We start from the raw sequence: 27834 nt of genomic DNA, 5'->3' as shown, positions 1-27834 counted from the left end.
CCCACCCTGTTATTATGTTACATGATTTTACATACAGTGCTCCCCTGACCAATGTGAATATATAGCATCCCCTAATATACAGACCCCCCCAGCTTAGTAATATACTGTATCCCATATACAGCCCCAGCTTAGTAATATGCTGTACCCCATATACAGCCCCCCCAGCTTAGTAATATACTGTATCCCATATACAGCCCCCCAGCTTAGTAATATACTGTATCCCATATACAGCCCCCAGCTTAGTAATATACTGTATCCCATATACAGGCCCCCCAGCTTAGTAATATACTGTACCCCATATACAGCCCCCAGCTTAGTAATATACTGTATCCCATATACAGGCCCCCCAGCTTAGTAATATACTGTACCCCATATACAGCCCCAGCTTAGTAATATACTGTATCCCATATACAGCCCCAGCTTAGTAATATACTGTATCCCATATACAGCCCCCCAGCTTAGTAATATACTGTACCCCATATACAGCCCCCCAGCTTAGTAATATACTGTACCCCATATACATCCCCCAGCTTAGTAATATACTGTATACCATATACAGCCCCCCAGCTTAGTAATATACTGTATCCCATATACAGCCCCCCAGCTTAGTAATATACTGTATCCCATATACAGCCCCCAGCTTAGTAATATACTGTATCCCATATACATCCCCCAGCTTAGTAATATACTGTACCCCATATACATCCTCCCAGCTTAGTAATATACTGTATCCCATATACAGCTCCCCAGCTTAGTAATATACTGTATCCCATATACATCCCCCCCAGCTTAGTAATATACTGTATCCCATATACATCCTCCCCAGCTTAGTAATATACTGTACCCCATATACAGCCCCCCAGCCTAGTAATATACTGTACCCCATATACAGCCCCCCAGCTTAGTAATATACTGTACCCCATATACAGCCCCCCAGCTTAGCAATATACTGTATCCCATATACAGCCCCCCAGCTTAGTAATATACTGTATCCTATATACAGCCCCCCAGCTTAGTAATATACTGCAACCCATATACAGCCCCCCAGCTTAGTAATATACTGTATCCCATATACAGCCCCCCAGCCTAGTAATATACTGTACCCCATATACAGCCCCCCAGCTTAGTAATATACTGTACCCCATATACAGCCCCCCAGCTTAGCAATATACTGTATCCCATATACAGCCCCCCAGCTTAGTAATATACTGTATCCCATATACAGCCCCCCAGCTTAGTAATATACTGTATCCTATATACAGCCCCCCAGCTTAGTAATATACTGTATCCTATATACAGACCCCCCCAGCTTAGTAATATACTGTATCCTATATACAGACCCCCCCAGCTTAGTAATATACTGTACCCCATATACAGCCCCCCAGCTTAGCAATATACTGTATCCCATATACAGCCCCCCAGCTTAGTAATATACTGTATCCTATATACAGCCCCCCAGCTTAGTAATATACTGCAACCCATATACAGCCCCCCAGCTTAGTAATATACTGTATCCCATATACAGCCCCCCAGCCTAGTAATATACTGTATCCCATATACAGCCCCCCAGCCTAGTAATATACTGTACCCCATATACAGCCCCCCAGCTTAGTAATATACTGTATCCTATATACAGCCCCCCAGCTTAGTAATATACTGTATCCTATATACAGACCCCCCCAGCTTAGTAATATACTGTATCCTATATACAGACCCCCCAGCTTAGTAATATACTGTACCCCATATACAGCCCCCCAGCTTAGTAATATACTGTACCCCATATACAGCTCCCCAGCTTAGTAATATACTGTATCCCATATACATCCTCCCAGCTTAGTAATATACTGTACCCCATATACAGCCCCCCAGCTTAGTAATATACTGTATCCCATATACAGGCCCCCCAGCTTAGTAATATACTGTATCCCATATACAGCCCCTGCAGCTTAGTAATATACTGTATCCCATATACAGCCCCCAGCTTAGTAATATACTGTACCCCATATACAGTCCCCAGCTGAAATCTGGACCCATATAAATATATAACCCCCCCAGGAAAAGAATAATCTGGCCTCATACAATATATACAGCCCCCCGGTATAAAATTATTCTGGCCCCATATAATATATAGAGCACCCCCCCCCCGCCCCAGTTTAAATGAATCTGGCCCCATATAATATATACTGCATCCCCCCAGTATAAAGCAATTCTGATACAGTGCCCCCCCCCCCCCAGTATAAAGCAATTCTGGCCCCATAAAATATATACAGTGCCCCCCCCCCCCCCAGTATAAAGCAATTCTGGCCCCATAAAATATATACAGTACCCCCCCCCCCCAGGATAAAATAATTCTGGACCCATACAATATATACAGTACCCCCCCCCCCCCCCAGTATAAAATAATTCTGGACCCATACAATATATACAGTACCCCCCCCCCAGTATAAAATAATTCTGGACCCATACAATATATACAGTGCCCCCCCCCCCCAGTATAAAGCAATTCTGGCCCCATAAAATATATACAGTACCCCCCCCCCCCAGGATAAAATAATTCTGGACCCATACAATATATACAGTACCCCCCCCCCCCAGTATAAAATAATTCTGGACCCATACAATATATACAGTACCCCCCCCCAGTATAAAATAATTCTGGACCCATACAATATATACAGTGCCCCCCCCCCAGTATAAAGCAATTCTGGCCCCATAAAATATATACAGTACCCCCCCCCCCAGGATAAAATAATCCTGGACCCATACAATATATACAGTACCCCCCCCCCCAGTATAAAATAATTCTGGACCCATACAATATATACAGTACCCCCCCCCCCCAGTATAAAATAATTCTGGACCCATACAATATATACAGTACCCCCCCCCCAGTATAAAATAATTCTGGACCCATACAATATATACAGTACTCCCCCCCCCCCCCAGTATAAAATAATTCTGGCCCCATGTAATGTATACCCCCCCCCCTCCCCCCCCCCGGTATACATCAATTATGGCCACATATAACTCCCCCACATAAAATAAATGACAGTAAATGAAAAAGAATAAAATCATACTCACCTGCAGGCAGGTGCTCCCTCGGCGCGCGGGTCCCGTCTTCACGCGGCTCTTCTCGCAGCCGCCGCTCCGCACAGTGACACAGGCGCATGACGTCATGACGCCTGTGTCACTGATTAGAACGGAGCGACGCAGCTGCCGGAAAGGCACTGCGTCGCTCCGCATATAAATCGCGCCTGTGTCTTAAAGAGACAGGCGCGATTTATTTAACTGGTGGGCGATTCGGGCGTTAATGGACGCCCCCGAATCGCCCACTTTAGAGCGGCGAATTTCGCCGCCCTTTACAGGGACCCGCATTCTGCCGCCTGAGGCGAGATTTTCATCTCGCCTCATGGCAGATGCGGCCCTGGTCTTATTGTTTGAGAATTAAGATTTTGAGACATTAATGGGAATCCATCATTAGTTTTGACATGTCACACAGCATCGAAATTAGGACCTGTGCTTGTTGTTTTTTTCTACAGCTAGCACAGGTTACCATTCACTTCTATGAGCGGATAACAAGGCAGTGGAATCTGCCCTGAGACACAAAAGACAGAGCAGGTCCTATTCCTGCTCAATGAATACCAATAACCGTACCCACTTCTTTGGTAACTGATCCCTATGCAGTTCAAACAATAAATACCAACAGAAAACATATGAGACCATAAGTCATACTACAAGTACCGAAAATTAATTCAAAATATAAATCTTTATTAATTCATATAGACAATCAAAAATTGGGCATTAAAAACATACACATTAAAACCACAAGAACAAACAGCATGGTGGTGGTCAATCCATTAACCATAGTAAAGAGTACCACGTCATAATAATATACAAAGTCAATCCATAAGTGTAAAAACAAGGGCTATACTTCCTTGAGGAAGCGACGGCGAAACGCGCGCCAGGGTGCTGTGGTGGTGGTCTGGGGCTGATTTGACCTGAGGCACAGGTATATTACTTTGACACTTGTGTTTTAATTGAGATGGAGTTTATATTTTCTGTGCCCAGTATAGCCCTTGTTTTTACACTTATGGATTGACTTTGTATATTATTATGACGTGGTACTCTTTACTATGGTTAATGGATTGACCACCACCATGCTGTTTGTTCTTGTGGTTTTAATGTGTATGTTTTTAATGCCCAATTTTTGATTGTCTATATGAATTAATAAAGATTTATATTTAGAATTAATTTTCGGTACTTGTAGTATGACTTATGGTCTCATATGTTTTCTGTTGTTATTCCTATTCCTGCTCAAGTTCGCGGCTCAGAGAGTCATCGCTCACCCACTGATTACACACTGGATGAAAACAATGGTCCATTGGAATATTGTTTGCATCCCATACAACTGCACGTCATGTGTTGAAGAAGCCCAAAACTGCAGAAGGAGACAAAAGCCCTTGAAATATGTACAGTCATACCTCTGTATGTGTTGTTAGTGGCAGAAGGCATGTGAAACATAGATTTACATTCCAGGATTGTAGCTGGACTAAGAGCACTCTGATTCACTGGTATGTGAGATATTTTCCCTTAACAGAGCACAGACCTTCCCGCTGCTATGTGTTAATGATGCAGCAGGCTTCTGTGTGAATACTTCAGCTGTTACTCAGAGATCTCACATTACAATGCACTAAGGTTCTCTAAGTCCAGTTACAGTTCTGGAATATAATTCATTTTCACAGTCCTGCTGCTACACCCACACACACAAAGGTATCTTTACACAGATCTCCATATGTACAGATGCTACCTTCCAGTGTCTGCAGATTTAGATGTCAGCAGTCAAAACTGCTGACAGATTCCCTTTTAATACACACCAATACAACTTCTGCTAACACAATTTTTGTAATCTTGAAATAGGGACGAATTGAAGTGAGCAATGGACAGCTGAAAATCACAAATCTGGATCAGGAAGACTCAGGCATGTATCAGTGTGTGGCAGGAAACAAGCATGGCACCATTTATACAAGTGCAGAGCTCATGGTTCAAGGTAAGATAACAATACCGGGACACTAACTATTTATAGATATTGTCATTCCGAAAAAGAATACCACCTATGAGATCAGTTTCCTTTGCTTATCTCCTCAAGTGCCACATACTAAAACTTAGAGTATGAGAAACATGGTGGTATAAGGTAAAGGACAATACTATTAGTCAGGAAAGTTGATTTTAGAAGGAAAGAGGCCATGGATTTTGATGTCAAATTTTCTTAAAAGTATTGCTGCAATGTACTATATTCATTAGCAATAAAGCAGGTTTATTTATTATACAATTTGGTCACAATATGGAACTGCAAACTAGCCACTGCACACTATTCCGCTAGCGGTTGGCGAAATAATTCCTCAAATCTTATATTAGGTTCCTCTTTACCCTGGAAACAGGGCAGTGTCCATTATACCTGTGGTGGTACACAATTTGTTAAAAGAAAACTACCACCACGGATCTACCTATGAAGGTAGATCGGGTGGTAGGTGCATTTATAGGACGTGATGATAGCACTTTTAAGGGCTAATCCTCACATCCCTTCAATTTTTAAATAACTTTTAATTCCCTAATATGTAAATTTTCTAAAGAGGCTACTGGGGCGGGGTGTAGCCGGAGCTGAGGCTACACGGCGCGGCTACTCCTCGCGCAGCTACCGAAGCCTGCATGCACAGAACAGCAGGATTCGGAGCAGTGACCGCGCAGACGTAGATGCACCTACCACCCGATCTACCTTTATAGGTGGATCCGTGGTGGCAGGTTTCCTTAATATAAGTTTGCACATACTATACCAGTAAATATAAGGCTCTGCTCATATTTGTCTTGGGGTTTCTATTTATAACAGAAGCCATATTGCTGTGTACTCAACGTCTATTCAGGCACACAGGTAACACAACCAACACCAACAGTGCCCATGTTGGCAGATGTGAACAGAGACTTATCAAAAACTATAGTCAGTCAGTGACATATAGTAGATCTAAACTTAGATGAGGATATCTAGCTCAAGCAAGGGTGTGATAGCAATAAAATTTTAAAAATAAAAAGTTATATGTCTTGCTGTATAGTCTTGTCTAACTGTCTACCCAAAAACAAACTTCTCTTCATCTTCTATTATCTCCACCATGAAGCTATGGCCCCTGACTTCCGTCTGTCACCAGTGAAACCCCTGATTCCTGCAGCTCGCGGTGGGGAAATCATGATAAATTGTAACCCACGGGCTGCCCCAACCCCAGTTATCGTATGGAGTAAAGGGACTGAACTTCTACGCAACAGTAGCAGGTAAAGGTGTGACGCATGTGGCAAAAAGAGAAATCCATTGTTGATGTCAAACATATTGGAGCAGATTGGAGCAGATTGGAGCAGATTAGAGCAGAACTGTCTAAAAGCGAGGAAGACAGTCTCCTACTGTGCCAGATTCATCACAATGTCTGATGCAGGAAGAGAAATCTGTCACATTATATTACACTGTTGAGTCTAACGTCTAACCTGATGGGGCATTTTTGTGCACAGGTTTTAAAAATGTCTGAAAAGTTGAAAAAAAAAAAATGTGATGAGGCAATTTATAAGTAAGTTATTTTTTGCAAATTACACCAGAATTGTAGTGCATTATACAGAATAACTCCCCCTAGTTTTTCTGCTTCTGCAATGCAAATGTTCATAGGTCCATACATATAATATGTCTTTATTATTAAGGATCACAGTCACTGCTAATGGAACCCTAATCCTGAAGAATATATCGCGCACAGATGAAGGAAATTATACGTGTTTTGCAGAGAATCTCATGGGAAAGTCCAATAGTACTGGAATTCTTAGTGTGAGGGGTGAGATGACTTGATTTCTAATAGAATAAGTAGCACAATACAGCTCATTCTGTTTTATGATGGATTACTTTTCATAACAAATTTGCTTTGCTATATTGAAATAATGTGCAACATGTAACTATGCATGGATTCCCATTGGTTGCATAGTGAAAGTGAATTATAGTCTGTTTTTATCAGTATTTTGTCATAGTGTATTAAATTTGTTTAATAGGATATTGAAGAATTTAATTCGATACACAGTAAGTCCTCAATTTAAGGTGAAAAATCTATACCACTTCAAGCGGTCCCCGACTTAAGGACACCCGACTTACAGATGGACCTCTCTGCCCACTGTGACCTCTAGTGAAGCTCTCTGGATGCTTTACTTTAGTCCCAGTCTGTAATGAAGATTTATTGATAATCCATGATAGCACAAAACTCTGAAAATCCTGTTGTCCCTGGGACAAAAAAGAAATTTTATGTGGAGCTGCAATTATAAAACATACCAATTCCAACTTACATATAAATTCAACATAAGAACAAACCTAAAGAACCAATATTTTTTACGTTACTTCCTGTACAGCCAGTCCCCAGGTTACGTACAATATAGGGTCTGGAGGTTTGTTCTTAAATTGAATTTGTATGTAAGTCGGAAAATGCATATTTTATAATTGTAATCCCAGCCACATTTCCAATGTGACAATTGCATTTTAAAAATGTTGGATTGTCATAAGAACCAGGATTAAAAATTGGTGGCATCTGTAATAACTAGCTGTTTATTGTAGCCCAGAGGTAGATTACAGTAAGTTACCAATTACCAGAGGTCCATTTGTAACTAGGGGTCGTCTGTAAGTCGAGTGTTCTTAAGTAGGGGACCGTCTGTATATCTAAATGTTCCTTTGCACACTTCGGTAGAGATAGTAGAAGTGGATGTGGCATTGTTTTTCTACAATTCTGCTTAAACTTCAGAAATACAACATGCAGCCTAATTCATATTCTGTCATACAGTACATTGATACATATTGATGTCGGGTTAGCATCTACATTATATGTAGGAGACTTTATGTACAGTAAATACCAACTATTTTTATCTTGCAGAAGCTACAAGGATTACTTTGGCCCCTTCAGGATCTGACATCAATGAAGGGGAAAGTGTTACAATGCAGTGCCATGCTTCCCATGATCCTACCATGGATCTCACATTCACATGGGAGCTGGATGGAATGCAACTTAACTTTGAGAAGGAGGAAGAACATTATCAAAAAGTTTCAGGGGTGAGACACCTCACATTATTGTCTTCATACACGGCATTCATGTTCTGTAAAATGCACAGTAAATAGTCAAAGGTATACATGTGTGTTTTGCATCTACATTGAGTTCAGAGGTTTTTTCGGATATACCCTAAATAACTGAAGTACAAGTTAGGTTACATTCACATCAAATTTGATGAAGATCATTAAAACAAAGGGCTAGAATGTATCCAACTGTATACACATATAGGGGGAAGTGTCTTCCTGCTCCACCACACCCCCAGAAAGCTGCGAATATTTAGGGTGCCTCCTCTTTATATGGACAGTTACATCACTATGGACCTCCAAGGGTGGATGCTCAGAGCTCTTGCTGTGTTTTTCCATTCAGTATTTCCTGGTGGATCCGATGCATACTGGGCGGACAGAGGCAACAATATGCCAGTAAATGTCTATGGATACTGGATGTATCCAAAAATCTGATGTGAATGTAGCCTTAACAAGGTGATAGATTAGTCCTGTTTAGCCTCAAGTACAACATATTAATAAAAGTGTAGTGGATATACTGTATTTACTAACCTGGCATCACCTGATATTTGATGATGATACCAATGCAATGAGGATGGCCAGCTACACAAAGACTTGCTTTATGGTGACAAAAATAGTAATGGACAGACATTCTGAAAGATCCTAAGATGACCTAAATTCATGCGCATTATTTATTTATTCAATCTGATACCTAATGAAGAATGACCACCGTAAGCTCTTATCTTCCTCTGTTATAAACACTTTCATTATAATAGTGTCTAAGACAATGTACTTCTTGCAGGATGAATCTGTTGGGGATCTTCACATTATTAATACTAAATTAAGGCATGCTGGGAAATATACATGCACAGCTCAGACCGTGGTGGACCGTGCCTCAGCCTCAGCTTTTCTTCTTGTGCGAGGTAATAATTCTTGCATCCTTGAGGTCTATTAAGCATTGGACATTTATATAACTTTCCAGTACCGATCTATTATTATATTATTTTCAGCATGTAAGGTTCATGGATAGTTACTCCCAGTACAGAATATAGCAACCGATGTATCCACATGTGCATATTTATGTCATAATAAAATATGGACATTTCCTTATATCTAATGCATACAATGGTGGATATTTAACCAGCCTGGATCGTCCTGTTCCAGTCTTCATCATCCCTGCACAGTTGAGAATTGCAGCTCTCTTGTGGCATAACCTAAACCTACAACAGCTAGAAGCTTGTGTAGTTTTGGTTATAATTTACACCATCTTCCTGTGCAAATTATAATAAATCTACAGGACACATTGCCTTGGTCGTGCACCTAAATGTGGAACTTATAAAATACATTTTAAGCCTGAAAGGAAATCTATCACCATCTTTAAAAAGCTTAACCCTGGTATACCTTTATTACCTATAATGGCCGGCTAGTTCCTTTCTGTTCCTATCTGCATGTAAATTAGGCTGAAGGGCTGCGGGTAGCATTACCGGAGCTCTTCTGGGAACCAGGATCACGTCCCCGGCAGACCTCGTAATCTGCCAGCTTCTTCCTCTCACCAGTCTCCTCCATCAAGAGACGGCTGACATCATTGGCACTATGTGTATGTTCTCCTATGTCTGCTTCCTTTATACAGGCCCACCTGGACCACCAGGAGGTGTAGTAGCTAGAAGTGCAAAGGAAACAAGTATTCAGCTGAGCTGGAGTCGAGGGTTTGATAACCACAACCCAATCAGTCGTTATACAGTGGAGGTGAAAGAACCAGAAAAGGAAGAGTGGAAAACAGCTCGGACAGGTCAGTCTAATTTGATATTTCAGGAGTGGAAACCACAAATTTTGCTTTGTGTACTTCATCTGCAGTATGGCTCCAGTGACCAGTAATGTCAGTTGAATTGATAATGTCAATGGAACCAATTTATTATGCATTGCACAACATTTTTCTGGCATACAAGCATACCTCCCAACTTTGGGGCTAGAGAAAGAGGGACAAAAAGTTCTTCCTTTTTTCAGAAGCCATGCCCATTGTCCCACCCCTTATCCCATCCAAAACAAAGTATAAAATCAACCTTTTTTTTTTTTAAACAATCTTTATTATATTTTTAAACGAAAAACATTTACAGTATAAAATCAACCTTAATGGCCCCTTCCCGTAAGCAACCCCTCTCCAGGAGGACCCCTCATATAGTGGCCTCCTGTCCTCTATCTCCTCTCATATTGTAGCCTCCTGATCTCCCTTGTTCGTGGGTATTAAACAAAAAACTTTGCTACTTACCTTTCCTCGTTCCCCCGCAGTCCAACTTCCTTCTCTCCCCGGACCTCTGAGATGACGGAGGAAGGACGGGCCATCCAGTGGGGATCTACCTCCACACATCACTGCTGTAGAGCCCAGCAGAGACGTGTTGTGGCAGCAGGAGCTCATCCTGCCTCCTTGTCCTGGCTCTGAAACTTTAGTAGGTCAGTGCAGGGAGTAGGAGGCAGGCAGCCTTGGAAAAGCCAGAACATTTTCCCAACTGCCTGGGACATCTGTACACTAACAAACGCCTCATTCGTTATATGTATTGTCCTGGAACACAGTCACACTTCACCTTGAAATCATTCTAGAAGCCAGGGCAAATTAACACTCCATCACTTCAATGCTGCCGATACTCCTGCAGCTGATGCCGTGTCGGGAACTCCCAGAGGATCCCCCGGAAATGCTGTGAAGCTTCGAGGGTTTCTCTGTTATAAAGGTCCAGTCTGGATATGTCTGTGCAGCTAAAAGACAGAATGGCAGACTAGTGCAACACTGTTTATTGAAAGTAAGTTAAAAATTATGAAATCAGGAAACTTCAAATTAAAAAGGCATGCCAATCTTTATTAAGAAGGCATAATTAATTAGTTTCACCCAGGTCCGACCACACCCCACTCATTGCCTTCTTTTTATTGCATCACATCCGTTAACCCTAAACTTGCTGCTACACCAATGCAAATTTGTTAACTCTTAACTTGCTGCTACACCAATGCAGATCACAAATTTTCCACATATCCAATGTCTATAGCAAAAATTAATTTATAATAAAAAAACATATATATAAGGATTCCATTTGGCTCATTTTTTTTAATGTAGTTTCCTTCTCTCCAATGATTAGTCATCTTACCTATAACAAGAAAATAGTGCCTCGTGGGTTGCTGTAGTATTTTAACGCATAATGTGCTGCGAATAGTAAAGAAAAAAAATTACCCTATTCTTTCCTTTCATTTTCTGCAGGTCCTACTCCCCAAGTACTGCGTATACTGGGTATACTATCATATAGATAGTAACTATAGAGTCAAAAGTAATATGTTCTTTCAATTCATACTTCATCTTACAATCTGAAGATTTAAAAATAATTTTAAATAACAACTAATTACATATTCGCTTATATTTTAAGAAACAATTTGTATATATATTATGCTGATTCCTGGAATACCCCTTTAAGGTATTCTTCAGTTTTCACTACATATGCCTCACTTAATATGGTGCATCCCTCATACTAATGGAATTGCAGTCCTGAAATACATACTTGATTAAAATTTTTTAAAGCCCCCACCCTCTGCGGTTTACAAAATAACTATTTCTGATATGGAGGCTCCTACTTTCATCAGCCGACACAACTATGGGGGCTGATTTCACCCCTAGCTATGCTAGTATTTTTATGTCCTCTGGGAAGAAAATATAATTTTTCCACCACCAGCTAACAGAAGATATATTGAAGATTCATAGACGATATATTCATTGTATAGCAGGGAGATGTACAAATTTGGGAACAATTCAAATTATATGTGAATAACACAGACACTTTACATTTTACCATACCATTTTTGGATCTGGAAAACATTAAAGAACAAAACCACTTATACATTAAACATTTGATTATAGTAGCTGTAATTATAATCCCTGGTTGAAAAATATACTAAAAGGGCAACTTAAAAGAGTAAAGAGACTCTGTACCAAAAAAAATGGCTTATTTAAAGCTGGCCAATATGTTAAAAGAGAGGTTCATGAAGAGAAATGATGAATGAGTGGGTTTCCTCCGGGTCCTCCGGTTTCCTCCCATACTTCAAAACATACTGGTAGGCTGATTAGATTGTGTGCCCCATGGGGACAGGGACTGATTTCGCAAGCTCTGTGCAGCGCTGCGTAATCTGTGTGTGCTATATAAATAAAGAATTATTATTATTATTAAGCTAAGCTTATAGAGAAAACTCTTTGGGATATAGATTTTCAGAATGATATGACTACAGCAAGAACAGAAATATTAAAAAAACAAGAGAGTGTTTAAAAACATTGGCATTTACTGCAGCATGAACCAGTCATAGGAAACATGAAGGGAGACAGCCATAATCACAGCCATAATCATCAGAATAAATAGGAAAGGAAAGCAGATTTGTTCAAATGTTTTGGTGGTTGACGCAAGATAAAAGGGGGAATCACAGACTTTAAAACTTTAGATTCTAAGATGAAGTATGAATTTACAGACAATACTACTTGTGACTCTATAGGTGCTATCTATATGATCATATGCCCATGCGTCTTATAGTATGTGGGTAGGGCCAGCAGAAAATTAAAGAAAAAATAGGGTAACATTTTTAAAATATTCAGAAGGGAATGATGGAACATTCCCTTTCATGATTATGTGGTAAAACATGAGAAGAACCAACAAAGCACTATTTTCTTATCATGAGAAGATTGACTAATCATTACAGATCATTGGAGAGGAGGAAACTACATTAAAATGAGGCAAAGGGAATTATTTGGGATATTTATGTAAAAAACCTTAAAGGAAATCAAGCAGTTAAAAAAAAAAATTTAAAACCCTACAAATACTCACCCCTGCTCCTCTTCATCTTGAACCTGGTGCTGGCCTTCACTAGTCTTGACACACCGGGATCACCTACAAAAGAAACGTATAATAAGCAGCAATGAGAGCGGATGTCCGGTGCTCTGGGCTTATAATTATGCACATCCCCCGTGAATTCACGTCCCTGCTGGGACGTCACCTCCCTTTCCAGCATGGAAGAGGGAATTCTGGGGGGTGTGCATAAGTATCATAATCTTGTCCCCGTGATTCTAATTATATGTTTCTTTATGAGGTGATCCTGGCATGTCAATACTAGTGACGGATAGCACCAGGATCAACTTCAAGAGGATCAGGGTGAGTATTTGTAGGTTTTTTGAACTGGTTGATTCCCTTTAAAGGACATCTACCACCAGGATGAAAGACTGTATGCAAATGACCCTCAGGGGCTCCAGGCTCAATTAACACCTTTGGAGCCTGGAGACCCTCAGGCTAATTTGTATATAGTCCTTTATCCTGGTGGTAGATGCCCTTTAATCGGTTATGGATTGAATGGCGAATTTGAGTTAAAATGCTTTTTATGAGCTGTATGAGCTGAGGATATATATATAAATAAATTTTTGCTATAGACATTGGATATGTGGAATATTTCTGATCTACATTGATGGAGCAACCAGGTAACAGTTAACTAATCTAATGCGACATAAAGACGATAATAAGTAGGATGTGTTGAGCCTGCATGAGGCTAAACCTAGGCGAAGGTCAAATAGGGCAGCATGAACTTATTATGCCTTGTTTTTAAAGATTGATGACATGCCTTATTAATTTGTTTTTTTAAGTATATTTCATAGTTTTTAACTTGCCTACAATGAATGGTCAATAACATGTCAGCAGAAATGAAACAAAGATGATTTCTCTAGCTTCTAGATGGGTATCTACTTTGGATTTTATAATATCTCTCAAGTGTGACTGTGTTCCAGGACTATACATATAACGTATGAGCGGAGGTAACAGACTTAACTTTATGTGGCTTTATCTGCGCTGGTGACTAAAATCATCCTCCAGGTCCTTTTATTTACTTTTAGTGAATCAGATAAAGCGGCTTTAGATCAGGGGTCACTCTATTTCTATACACCATGATTAAGAACGGCTAGTCCGTTCGAAACGCGTTGGATTTAAGAGGAATACTGGAACCATGCTGTGGATACACGATGTTGACTAAATAAAAGTCTTAAAGTTTCATTGGAACCTGGCTGGATCATTGAAAGTTTTTTCAGTCACTCTATTTCATCTCGATAAATTGACCACATTATCTTTTCAGGTTGTTCTCCTGTATATTTGTGGTATGGTACATAAATATGGGTTCTTGATTTTAGCATTCTGTATAAAAGGGCTTCCCTTATCATACTGAATAATCTCCCTACAGAGCTGAATTATCAAAGTAAAATATTCTGTAGTTATGAGCAGAGAAGAAAAAGAGCACAAAAATGCAAAAGAGGGAGTTTTTTCCCTCAAACTATTTTGCAAATTTTACTATTATCAACTGTACTATTCATTTCTGAAATAGAAGTCTGGAAAAGCCTTTAGGAAGACCATGTATTGTGAAACAAGTTTCTGCTGTGATAATGGTTAGCCAATGTCTACCATGCTCTTGTGTACCTTTCTTTACAGATCCTGCCACTGTAGAAGGAAATGCAGAGTCAACTTCAGTGGTGGGACTCACACCATGGACTGACTATATATTCCGGGTTGTAGCTAGCAATATTTTAGGAGCAGGAGAACCCAGTGTACCATCAGCCACAATAAGAACAAGAGAGGCTGGTGAGTTAATTAATGTAACTTTCAATATTAATGATACTTAGATATTTAGCATCTAGTGATTAAAGGAGTATTCCCATGAAGATTCTTAAATATACTCAGGATAACATTTTCCTATTCGCTGTAATTAGCATAAATACAGAATGTCACATATATAAGTCCAACCTATCTCTATCAGTCCTGGCGTTTACAATTTTGGGGGTCCCTGAATACAACCATAAATCTTCCGACTATGGTTGGATTCTTCTCATGAATAGCTTCTCTTGTCTGTATACTGCACTCTGCCTCCTGCTACTCCCCCCTGTATTACAAAACCAGCACAGACACAGGCACGTCCTGCCAGCAAGCAGCAGTGTACAGAGACTTACTTTACAAGCGACAGAAAGTTAAAGACTTTATAGCAGCGCTGACTGTGTGTTTTATTTAAGCGAGTTGATGAGAGGGTTATTGCATTTTATATCCATCTCATGGATCTCATCACCTCTGAGCTGTCTCATCATTTTCTGTGTGTCAGATACTAGTAGAATGTTCAGAAGCTAAATAAAAGTGTATATAAACCCTGTGCCCTGATGATCTAAGCACATTGTCAGCACACGGCATTTCATAGGACAGAGGAAGTGTTTGCTTAGAGAGTCCCCGTCCACACAATAGCAACAAAACTGAGTAAAATTGCAAAGTAGGGTTTTTTTTTGTGTAGAGGTCATTGATGAGATCCTTGGTTGTGACATAATTAAATTACATTACATGACTAGTAATGAATGATATCACAGTGTACAGATAATCAGCCTCTGAAATATTAAGAGGGTCTGGTCTTGGGCTATTTGAGACTATAGTTGTGCCCAGGAATGTATACTTGAGCAATTCTAGAATACTGTACACTGTACCGCTTTTAAATTCAAACAAACTTTAATTCTAGCACATATAATGTGATGTTTATCACTGCGGATTGCAGCACCCATCAGATTTTCCATATTTCCCATATTTTAGCACCAATTGTGGCCCCATCGGGTCTTAATGGTGGAGGAGGGGCACCAAACGAGCTCACGATAACCTGGAAGGTAAGTGTGTTTTATTACACACCATGTATAATTATTTTCTTCACAAAAATACAGAGAAAACATACAGAAGAACATACAGACTATTATGTATACCTTTCTAAAAATTCAAGATGAAGTTCCCAATAATCAGTTATCCATCACATGCACTTGTTTTGTAAATGACATGGGGTTATGTATCAAATATAGCACATCTGCTCTGATTTCCAAATAGCTCTGCATTAGTAACAGGCATTATGTGTGCTGTCATATAGTGCCTCCGTACAACACCATATTACAGAGGTTCTACAAGTGGAGCCCCACTGAGTCAACCACATGGTCCCATTATAAACATAACTGTAAGCCAAAATCAGGAGTGGAAACCAATCAGAGCAAAACCAATAAGAAAATATTGGACTTCTTCCATTTTTATATTCCACTACTGATTTTAGCTTACAATCACTGATACACCCAACTGACCAGAAAACTCTAGTACTAGTTCTATATTTGTATCAGAAGAGGCATACACTAGAATCCTGTTGAAAGCAAATACTAGAATGCTCTTGAAGCACATACATCCAAAAAACTCTATTGACAGGTCAATGAAAATATTTGTTCGACTTTCATTGTCTTTTTATTGTACAGTCTATGGATCTTGGCTGTGTTGCTATAAGTATACATGAATTATCACTGTTTTCTTGTTCTTGATCTAATAGCCGCTGGAGAGGCAATATCAACATGGAGATGGTTTTGGATACACCATTGCCTTTAAGAGAACATCAGAGGAGTACTGGCAGACAGTTAAAATGTTTGGGGCACAGTCTCGACACTTTGTCTATAGAAATGAGAGCATAGCTGCATATACCCCCTTCAATGTTATGATCAAGGCATTTAACCAGAAAGGAGAAGGACCTTACAGCCTGGAAACCATTGTATACTCAGCAGAGGAGGGTATGATATTAAAGCATTTTTTTAGGGTGCTTTATACTAGAAATCCTTCATGCATGTTTTAGGTTTTCCACTTCTAAGAGAAATCTTGGGGAAAAAATCTGATTTGATGCATTTTATTAAATATAATAAAATATAATATAAAGTATACATGTATTTAATATAGTATGTTTTTATTTCATTTATATTTTTACCGTTTTATTGCTTTTTCATGTGTTTACAAAAATGTAAATTTTTTTCTGCTACTAGAGCCGAGCATCTCACCATCTGATGTGAAGGCCACAGCTCTATCATCTACTGAAATTAAGGTGGAATGGAAGGCTGTGTCAACTGTCACTGGTGTTTTATTGGGCTATGAGGTAAGTTGTTTGGAGAAATCAACACCAAACTGGTATTTTATTTCCTTTTAAAAAAGATAACAATCCAATTACATCTCTGTCAATTTTATGAAGTATTTGGTACATCAAGTTCCTTTGTATTTATGAAAATTGATATACCACCTGCGCTAGTCCAACTAAACTAGTGTTGGATGTGATACAAAAAATACAAAGTGGCAATTGATAGTCATAGCATCACATGGATGTATTAGGATGCTTTAGGGGTGGGTGGTTGATATCCATGAATCCGTGCATCTAAACCATCCGTGATCATTAGGGATCAATATCCACCTAGAATTACGCAGCTCTGTGTTGCAGAAATGAAGAATTCCCACTAATAACATCCAGCGTCTCCAACAAGTTTCATTCTCCAAGATCAGAACTGTAGTCCTGTTCAATCAGAGGCTATCCCCTATCTGATGCTTAGTGTACCCCTCTGTCGCCACTGTGGATATGGACAGTGCATTTTGAAAACGTAGACGGTTTCCTTTAACCTTTAGTATGACAGATCAACTTTACTACTGAAGGATAATAAAGAGAGGTGGAGGAAATGAAGGGACTACTGGAAATTGTATAGGCAAATATAAGAAATACATACATGCACAAATATAGAGAAAGTCGTTCAATAAAATAGCATATAGATCGTAAACTAGTGATCTATACCAGAATAGCCAAAAAACCTCTCAGTATAACTAACAAAGACCGAAAAGAAAGAACAAGAGGAAAGGAAATCAAGACTTCACACAACAGTAATATAAAATTAATCTTTATTAAACATAGAAGTGATAAAATATGTCATAAAATAAATGCATCTCAGGAAGAGTAAATGCATACACTCCAGGTAATAGGTCCTAATATCAATAACAGCAGCTGATAACACACTGAAAGATACAGATAGATACAAACATATAAATAACCGCCCAAAGAAATAGTATAGCCCAAATAACACTGAAATATAGAGCAAACAGTAATGTAAACATAAGCGCCGAAAATGGCAAGAAAGTAAACAGTGTGTGGGGCTGGGTGGACAAACTAGTATCTGGCGTGCACCCCCGATGTGCGTTTCAACCGCAGCAGGTCTTTATCAAGGGATCAGCCCAGCCCCACACACTGTTTACTTTTTTGCCATTGTCGGCGCTTATGTTTACATTACTGTTTGTTCTATATCTCAGTGTTATTTGGGCTATACTATCTCTTCTGCCATCCCCACTTTATGCATTATTGCCATTTGGGGAGTAATTTATATGTTTGTATCTATCTGTATCTTTCAGTGTGTTATCAGCTGTATTACATTAGACTATATTTATAGTATTGATATTAGGACCTATTACCTGGAGTGTATGCATTTACTCTTCCTGAGATGCATTTATTTTATGACATATTTTATCACTTCTATGTTTAATAAAGATTGTTTTCATATTCCTGTTGTGTGGAGCCTTGATTCCCTTTCCTCTTGTTCTTTCTTTTAGTTCTTTATTAAATACAAGAAATACATTGGATGATAATGGATACTTGAGTAGTCTACTGTATGCTGCTAAAAAGTATATAAATATGTGTATTATAATCACACACTGCTAAGGGACTGGTTGTGTATAAAGTTATAACACCTTTCTCTAATAAAGTATTTACTGTATTTTTCGGCCTATAAGGCGCACCTCTAATAAATGCCTGCTAAGACATCTAGGTTCATATATAAGGCGCACTGGAGTATAAGGCGTAGGATCAAATGCAGTACCTAAAAATGACCAGCAGGTGGCAGACCTGTGCACAGTACAAGCCAGCTACACTTCCTGGGAAACTTGTCTTCAGCGTGTCAGAGAGCTCCGATCTCAGAGGTATGGCTGCTGGGGGTTAACGCAGGGTGATGCAGCAGGGGTTAAGCGGTTAAGCAGGGGTTAACACTCTTCAGCCAGGGTGTTATTCCTGTGGGGTTCTCTGTGGCTCCTTCTCTTTCCCCTGTTACAGGGCTGTCAGGTATGGGGGATTGTTTACTGATGATGATGATGATGATGATTGCCTCGTGGTCAGCACTATGGCAGCTCCGGTCTCTCCATGCTAGGGGAGGGCAGGATGGGCACAATGTTAGTTGTGGTGCCAGGGCACATCAGGAGCCAGGGACCCTGTATACTGTGTGGGAAGGTGCAGGAAATTTCTGGGGATGGAGCTATTAGACACTGGTACATGTACAGTACATCTTGTCTGTAGTACATTTCTGTATAAGTTCATATACACCTTTGATTTCTGAGAAAATTAAAGGATTTTGGTGCGCCTTATAGGCCGAAAAATACGGTAGGTGGTCTAAAATAAAATGAATTAAGTACACTAGAGCCAGAACAAACAAAGGACATTCTGGAGGTTTATTAGTTATAAAAATAATTAAAATACAAAAAATACAGACTTTACGCAATATTATCCATGATACGTATATATATATAAATGCAAAAAGCTCTTTTCAAACCCTTTGGGATTAGCGTATCCAGTTCAATATCCACTACTCTCGGCACAGGACAGCTGTTTAATGTGGTTACCCTTTCTCCAAAGACCAAAGACCGTTGAGCCAAAAAAGTTCCACTTTTTGGGGCCATGGTCATGCCGGTGGTCACGGCAGTTTAAAGTCTCTCTTTTCATTTTTTTCCCTTTATTGGTGAAGACTGATACACCTCCCCCCAATTTTTCAAAGCTGATACATTGCGTGTAATCAGTAGATTTGACACTTGTAGATTTGGCAATGTACGCTAGTACAAAACTTCATAACTCTCAATTTTTAATAAATCTGGCTTTGCAGGTTAACCACGCACTCTCTCACACACCAGAACTATACGAAGTGGTGCAAACATTTAAAATGTGAGCCACAAATATCACAAATTCCCTATTTGAAGACTTTTGAATTCTGCAGTGCAGAAATGATACTTTTCTTGAGTTCTTGACTATGATCTATTTTCCCTTAGATCAGATACTGGAAGGTGGGTGATAAAGAAGGTGCTGCAGATAGGGTGAGGTCGGAGAGCCTGGACACAGCTGCCAAAGTGAATGGCCTGAAGCCAAATACTCTGTATCATGTAACAGTTCGTGCTTATAACAGAGCTGGCACCGGGCCATCTAGCCCTATTGCCAATGTTACTACCACCAAATCACGTATGTATAATAAAACCTCATCCAGATAATCCTTGTATTTTATCAGATTATTATAATATTGTCTTTCTGTAGCTCCAAACAGGCCCCCGGATAATATTTCCTGGACATTTTCCCGTGTCAGTATTAGAATCAAGTGGGATCCAGTGATATCAATGAAAAATGAATCTTCTGTAACTGAATACAAGGTAACTGTTGGAAGGCAGTTCACTATGTTTTTTTTTTTTTACCATTAGCAAATCTAAGCCTGTAAAAAGACCTGAGTGAAGTTGGCCCCCCCACCTTGTTCAAATCAAACAAAATTGGTGTCAAACGTTTGTGCTAAGTTTGTGCTGGTTTGTGCAGCAAAAATTTTCGTTTGTGCCGCTATTGTTTTTAAGATATTAATGAGAGTTTCCAGAGGTCATCAGAGGTCAACCAGCCCCCCCACATTGTCCAAACCAAACAAAACTGGTGCCAAACAATTCTGCTACGTTTGTGCTGGTTTGTGCTGCTTAAATTTTTGTTTGTGCTGCTTTTGTTTTGAATAAATGAACAAAAAATGAAAGTTCAAAAGTTCAAGCAGCCCCCCCACATTAACCAAATCGAACAAAACTGGTGTCAAACGTTAGTGCTACGTTTGTGCTGGTTTGTGCAGCAAAAATTTTTGATTGTGCTGCTATCATTTTTAATATATTCATACTTTTTTCCAGAGGTCATCAGAGTTCATTTCTTCCAAAGTACAATGTGTTTGCTAGCTCCCCCTGGTGATCAAACTAGGGAAATGTCACTAAGTTTGTTTTTTACCAGTTCATCCTAAACACCTTCAACCTATGTAAACACCTGAACATACCGTAAAAATGATAGCGGCACAAACGAAAATTTTTGCTGCACAAACCAGCACAAACGTAGCACTAACGTTTGACACCAGTTTTGTTTGATTCGGTTAATGCGGGGGGGCTGCTTGAACTTTTGAACTTTAATTTTTTGTTCATTTATTCAAAACAAAAGCAACACAAACAAAAATTTAAGCAGCACAAACGTAGCATAATTGTTTGGCACCAGTTTGGTTTGGTTTGGGCAAGGTGGGGGGGCTGGTTGACCTCTGATGACCTCTGGAAACTCTCATTAATATCTTAAAAACGATAGCGGCACAAACGAAAATTTCTGCTGCACAAACCAGCACAAACGTAGCACAAACGTTTGACACCAATTTTGTTTGATTTGAACAAGGTGGGGGGGCCAACTTCACTCAGGTTGTAAAAAGTTGTAATACAATTGTATGGTTAAGACCTTTCACATTCACATGGAATGATCATTATTTTCTGTTGGCATTTGTAAATCAAAATCCAAACTGAATCAGAGAAAAACAATAATGGTTTTCGCTTACTTATGATAAACAAAACTAAATCAGTTTTGAAAAAGAGTGAAACATGAATGTTCTGTAAGTGGATACAAGGTAACTGTTGGAGAGCAGGCAATGTCTTTTTCTCATTAGTTACAATGAATACTCCTTTTTTTGTAGATACTTTATAGGGTCGACTCCCACTCATCTCCTACCCTATATTTAACAAGCAATACACAAGCAGAGCTTCCACTCCCTGAAGGTGCCAATCATGTGACTATTCAGCTATGTGCCAGTGGAGTGGGAGGCGATGGAGAGCCAGCAGAGGTGCACATTCCTACTACTTCAGGTATTTTTGTTATATGTGTGTTATTGTCAAGCCAGGTATTGCTCCTGATAATGCCTGCCATGTGGTTACTTTTGTTTAACCGTTTCATCATAAATTACATTTCTAGTTTCTGATAATAAACCCTAGGTTACAGGCTTACCTCCCAACCATCTGACAATTAGCAGGATAGTCTCAGGCCATGGGAGGTATGTGATAGATATAATTTAGAATATCAGAAGATGCATGTTTCCAGACTGTTTGGCATAGAATTGCTCTACTGTAAGCAATCGTTCTGCCCTGAACAAGTGCAGGCAATAGTGTGCAAGAACGGGACAGGAATGCTCTGTGCAGCCCCACTCCGCCACTGATAAATGTCCCTCATAGACTTAAGAATAAAAGTCACTCAAATACCAAAAAAGTTTTAACCCTCATGCACACACACTGGACTACTGAAAATTGAACACATTAATATCAGTTGGGACTCACTTTAACTACCATCATAACTGCACAAGGTAGAGAGCACACTGCTCTGTACACAGTGTAGTTGCAATCATTGACATGGTTGCTGAGTTGCTATACCCCATCCTGGCCACTAAACATGCCTGATTTCAAGCTTCATACAACATGCAGTTATGGCAGCAGATGATCAATGAAAATGCTAATGTGAGAATATAGCAGGGAATCAATTATTTCCTATATAATGCATACATTGACTTAACTTGTGTTATTACTACACATTTCTTACTCTAGTGTTTGCTACTCACCATGTACAATTCTAATATGCTTACTATCAATAGATTTGCTTGTCCTGTAATCATATTTTATTCTTACTTAGAATATATTCTATATTTTATTGTTACTTCACAGGAACCAGCATGATGGTAGATAACTCTGCTTCTCAGAATTGCATGACTAAAACAGTCGCAGTCTTGGTCCTGATAAGGTATCTCACAGTTTGAGGCGCAACAACAAGTATGAACATGAAGATGGAGTATTTGGCTGTTAAGCCTAGCCTCTCACCTCCCAGAAGATGAAAAACAACCATCCCTAACAGCAAGACAGCATTTTTCTGTAGAGTCTAAAGAAACATAAACTTACTGGCAGAGTGAAGTGCCCTATAGAAGCAGAGGGCCTTGTGGCAGATGCGTTTTCCTAATACTGAAGTGGGATTTACTTTTAGAAGGTGGGGAGGGTGCAAGCACTTTTTGATGGGACACACTTGGGGGATTTTGTCTTATGAAGCCATGTGTACATGCTTTATAAATAGCAATTTTTTTTCTACAATTGCCTTTGTTTTCATTTATTGCCTTTATTTGTCTATTGCTGCAAATATTGAAAAAGAAATCTAAACAATTCATTATGTAATATCAACATACTATAAAAAAAATGAAATTCTTACAAATATGTTAAAGTTTAAAAGTTCACAGCTCTTTCATGAAATGTGGCAGAAATGAATAGTAGGTGATAAGAAAATTTGTATTTCATCATATCCTTATAAAATGAGGTCTTGCTAACAAAATAGATCAAAGTTTGGAGAGTCAGTAGGTCTTCACACACGTCCTCTTAAACAACTTCCAATGAAATAGAGGTTGCAAAGGGGAAAACTGAAGCAATGCTGCAATAGGGGAAGCTGGCGTAGAAGCACGGAAATTATTGCAATTTCTGGCGCACTGCAAGAATTTGGGATTAATTCCCTATGGCTCAGCCACCAGTGGAGTGGGCTGCTGCAGGGTGCTCCTGCCCCACAGCTGTGCTCTTCAGATAACTTGCCAACATTCAGGCCTAAATGTTCGCTGTTTTTTATGCAAAACTACAGTGGCCTGCCATAGTTTTGTCCGCCAACACATGGCTGGCAAATACATCAAAAGGTCTAACCCCTAAGCCATGGCAAGGGGGCTTCATCATACAATAAAATGTCACAATCATTTCCGCAAACTTTTATCATGTACAAAATCGGTTTCTGTTAAGTGTGTTGAAAAGTCAGGGGTATGGGGAACTGTATGGGGAAACTGCTTATCATTTCAACCCACGATGAGCGGAGACAACTGATGAATAAGATTGGGGAAAGAGTTTAATAGCTGGAGAAGGCAAATTTAAGCTGGGACATCTGCACTGCACTTTTCAACAGTGGTGGTGGTGGGGCTAAGGTTTACTGCGCCTCTTCTTGATGACAGGTTCCCTTTAAAATCCAATTGTCACAGAGACCAAAAAATATTTGTCTGGGGTTACAATTATAAAGTATACAGTTCTCACTTACATACAAATTCAACTTTAGAACAAACCTACAGAACCTATCTTGTACGTAACCCAGGGACTGCCTTTATCACTATCAAGAACATACAATTTATAAATATGAAAACAAAAATCGGTCACATGATTCATTATCAGATTATGTAAAAAAAAAAAAAAGTAAGGAGAATAATTTTATCGCTGCATTTTTATTTATGTAATTTCTATTTTTTTTTTCCTGGCATTTAAATTCAGCTTCTCTTCTGCTAAGTAATGGTGAGGGGTGGTGTATGTGATGAAGATTGCAGATGTTACAATGTACTAGTGTAGTCGTCAAATGACTCCTTTTTAGATCTAGATGTACATCGGATCAACACTAAAACAAGTATGCCTGTCAGTATCCCTACAGCACTCCCAATTGCAACATAGGTGTATATACCACCATACAGTTCAAATTTTTCCTCTGAATCTTGGTTAGTAAGTTCTTTAGCCATGGACGCTAACTTCTGTTTGCTGATGAGGTACTTGTTGTAGTTAATATCAATAATTCCAGGGCTAATAATCCGAACTCCATAGTAAATGCGTTTTACTATCTTCAGGTCAACTTCGTTTTGCACATCACAGCGATACGTTCCAGAAGCTTTCTCCTCTATGGATTCAAAAACAGTTGTGGAATTCTTATTTTTTACTGGTCGGAAATAAATATCATTAATGGTTATAATTCCAGCAGCATATTTCCAGTAGTAATGGCGGGGTCCACCTAGGGTTCCAGTAGATGGAATCTGACAGTCCATAGTGAAATAGTCACCAACCCGCAGAGTGTAGGCTTCTAAACCACACAGCCAGTTACTGAGACATTCCACCCTTATAAGTTCACAGTCCTTCTGAATGCCAGAGCGGTCCACAAGGCAACGTTTTTCTGTCTTGCTTCCTACTCCACACGTCACGCTACACTCTGTGGTTTCTACAACTGCCTGAGCAGAAGCAGTTTCCATTCCACGGGGTATGGTGACGGGATTAGTTTCCTTTTTTTGGCCAAAAGAACCGCTTAGCTCACATAAGATAAAGAGCAAGGAGAGCAGTGTAAGCATGACGTTCCTTCTATAGAGCTCCATTGTGAAGTCTGCTCACCTATTCTACAGACGCAGAATGTGGAATTGTGTAATTTCAGAGAATCAGAATTCTGACATCATAATGGATAAACATATAAAGTGCTGGAATGTAAAATTTAAAGGGATGGTAGAACATTAAAAGATCAGGGCGATTTCCTTTTTGTATGGCAGAGCAGCTCATCCTGTTAAACTTTAGCTTGCATGCATAAATAGAGGGATTTAGAAATTTAGAAACATTCAGATCCAATATTAAACTAAATATATAGAGACCGAATATGTCATCTTGAAGTATTTATTGAAAAGCCAATATCTCAAATAATCAAGTAATATTAAAGGGGGTTTATACTGGGCAAAAACTATTAATAACATATCTTTCATATAGGTTATTAATAGGTGATTAGTGGGAATATGATCACAACCCTCTCCCTGCTACCAATTGGAACTACCCACGACATCAGTTGCCCATTGGGTGCCATGACAACTGGGAGCCTCCTATGTCTGGCAATTAACATTCTTTATCACAGCCTGTAATATACTGTGTCACAATATATTGCAATAAGTTGTAATTGCTGTATATTGCATGAACAATCAGACCCACTAGTGAACGTAAAAAGAAAAAAAGTGAAAAAAACTTGACCATTTCCCCAACACCTGAACAAAAAACATGGATCTTTGAGTTATGGCACAGTACATCCGTGAGCGCTCGGCATCAGGAAGAGGGGTGCAAGCTCACGGCCAGATGGTATAGAGTCCCAAGTAGACTACACATCATCTACACAGGTCTACACCACGAGATGTGGAGTGAATGAGGAAGCCTTACTTCACATGTTCTGGTCATGCCAGGTCCTAAACTCATTTTGGCAGGAACTGCAGCACCTCACCTCCCTAATTTGCAGAAACTCTGCAGTGCTGGGCACCCTCTGCTTATTCTTCATCACTGTGACAGCTCAACATCCACATACAAGCCCTCTCTACAGCTATTCTTAGTTATTGCTGTCTGATCTTGCATCCCAATACGACCACCCCTACGACAATACCCATGTAGATTAACAAGGTCAATGACATTATGCACATGGAGGATCTTACCTCATGGTTCTATGGCACATATGCAAAGTTTCATAAAACTTGTCTATAATCAGCTGGAACAGGAGCCAAGGTTGCCAAGTTATTTGATACCCTAAAGGGGCTTCTGCTTCTTCCCTAACTGACCCCCCCACACACCTCTCCCCAGATCTAGATGGCCTACACACTTTGAATACCTACAGACACCCAAAATAGTATATAATAAATAGATGAAAACTATGATTTATTGGATCTATATCATGTGCATACCAAAATTTATACTGCTAAAGATTTGATAACAATTAAGGTTAACGCCATGCTAGAAACCCTTGTCTACTACTGGGGGCGAGACACAAAAGAACATATAAAGTATATACTTAATTAAAATAATACAAGTATTTAATAAACAATGTAATATGAATCTTGAGGTAAACATGTCAGTTGTTAAAAAATAAACCCAAAGCATAATGTCAGCATTTTCATATTTCCCTGGTCTGTCTTCCGGTGTTTGAAACACAGCTGACATGCAGTAGTTAGGCAGAATATTGCTTCTTCCCATGAATGTGTACTGCCTATTACTACGTAGTTTCGGTATAGTGACCCGCACCCTCAACTTTTCTGTGTCCTCTCTAGGGATGAGTTACTGCCAACATATTACCCCTGAGGAAGTCTCTGCGCACAGGCAATACGTGTGTGGACTATCTCCCCCTCTCCCAGAATATGATTGGTTATATTCATAAGGTTAATATATGTACCTGGGGATACCACTCTGTATGTTGGTGTATATCAGGGTTACATTTATTATAGGCCCATTGTAGTGTTCTGACTTTGTGATAGAGAATGATTTAGCTTGCTTGCATTTTTTTCTCTGTATCACACCACTAGATATTTTGGGTCATCTGTGTAACCGTTGTTCCTCTAACTTATCTTGTCATCTTCTACTCTGTCTGGGGGTTTCTAGTATGCAATCACTTGTTTCTGCTTTTTAAATTGTTTTTAAGAATTTGTGTAAGGCAGTCCCTGGATTACGTACAAGATAGGTTCCTTGAGTTTGTACTTAAGTTGAACTTGTATGCAAGTCAGAACTTATAATAGTAAAAAAAATTGTAAAAATTTGTCCCAGTGACAATTAGATTTTCAAAAATTTTTGCTGTGATGAGACCAAGGATTATCAATAAAACTTTATTAAAGACATCGTAGAGCTGATCATTGCAGCCTGGGAGTAAAGTAAAATATCAAAAGAGCTTCACCAGAAATCACAGTGGGCAGAGAGATCACTAGGGATCGTCTGTAAGTCGGGCTTCCTTAAGTAGGGGACCACCTGTAAATGAAATAATGATATGTTTGTACGATGCTAGACAAGCATCCTTTTCTTTTGTTACTGTTGTATTGGTTGCAGGGAGGCTTTGAACAGTAATTTATGAGATAAAACCTATGTTCACTTCATAACTGTAAACACAAGGCACTGTGTAAAAGAATTGGACACAATACAAGTACTAGGATTAAAATAAATATCTGAAAAATTCACCAGTAATTTATATGTTAT

The 27834-nt window shown here is 39.3% G+C and overlaps 2 protein-coding genes across 2 annotated transcripts in view; one reads left to right on the top strand and one right to left on the bottom strand.

Annotated features, from left to right (window-relative positions):
- CNTN2 (contactin 2) overlaps nt 1–23169 on the top strand; it is a 52768-nt gene extending 29599 nt beyond the window's left edge. The window contains exons 10-23 of the mRNA XM_072137532.1: nt 4918–5047; nt 6168–6318; nt 6733–6860; nt 7938–8113; nt 8916–9036; nt 9744–9902; nt 14596–14745; nt 15730–15800; nt 16493–16727; nt 16974–17083; nt 20050–20236; nt 20309–20421; nt 21738–21906; nt 22753–23169. Of these exons, the coding sequence (XP_071993633.1) occupies nt 4918–5047; nt 6168–6318; nt 6733–6860; nt 7938–8113; nt 8916–9036; nt 9744–9902; nt 14596–14745; nt 15730–15800; nt 16493–16727; nt 16974–17083; nt 20050–20236; nt 20309–20421; nt 21738–21906; nt 22753–22844 (1992 nt within the window). The 3' untranslated portion in view covers nt 22845–23169. The remainder of the gene's footprint in view (nt 1–4917; nt 5048–6167; nt 6319–6732; nt 6861–7937; nt 8114–8915; nt 9037–9743; nt 9903–14595; nt 14746–15729; nt 15801–16492; nt 16728–16973; nt 17084–20049; nt 20237–20308; nt 20422–21737; nt 21907–22752) is intronic.
- A 1181-nt stretch (nt 23170–24350) lies between these two features.
- TMEM81 (transmembrane protein 81) lies at nt 24351–25256 on the bottom strand. Its single transcript, XM_072133126.1, has one exon. The coding sequence runs from the start codon at nt 25227–25229 to the stop codon at nt 24426–24428; it is 804 nt and encodes a 267-aa protein (XP_071989227.1). The 5' UTR covers nt 25230–25256; the 3' UTR covers nt 24351–24425.
- Between the last annotated feature and the right edge of the window lie 2578 nt (nt 25257–27834).

This window comes from Engystomops pustulosus, chromosome 2, assembly GCF_040894005.1.
Source record: "Engystomops pustulosus chromosome 2, aEngPut4.maternal, whole genome shotgun sequence".
NCBI classification, from domain to species: Eukaryota; Metazoa; Chordata; class Amphibia; order Anura; family Leptodactylidae; genus Engystomops; species Engystomops pustulosus.
Note: the sequence above shows the minus strand (reverse complement) of the source record. Positions and strands in the feature narration are given on the sequence as shown.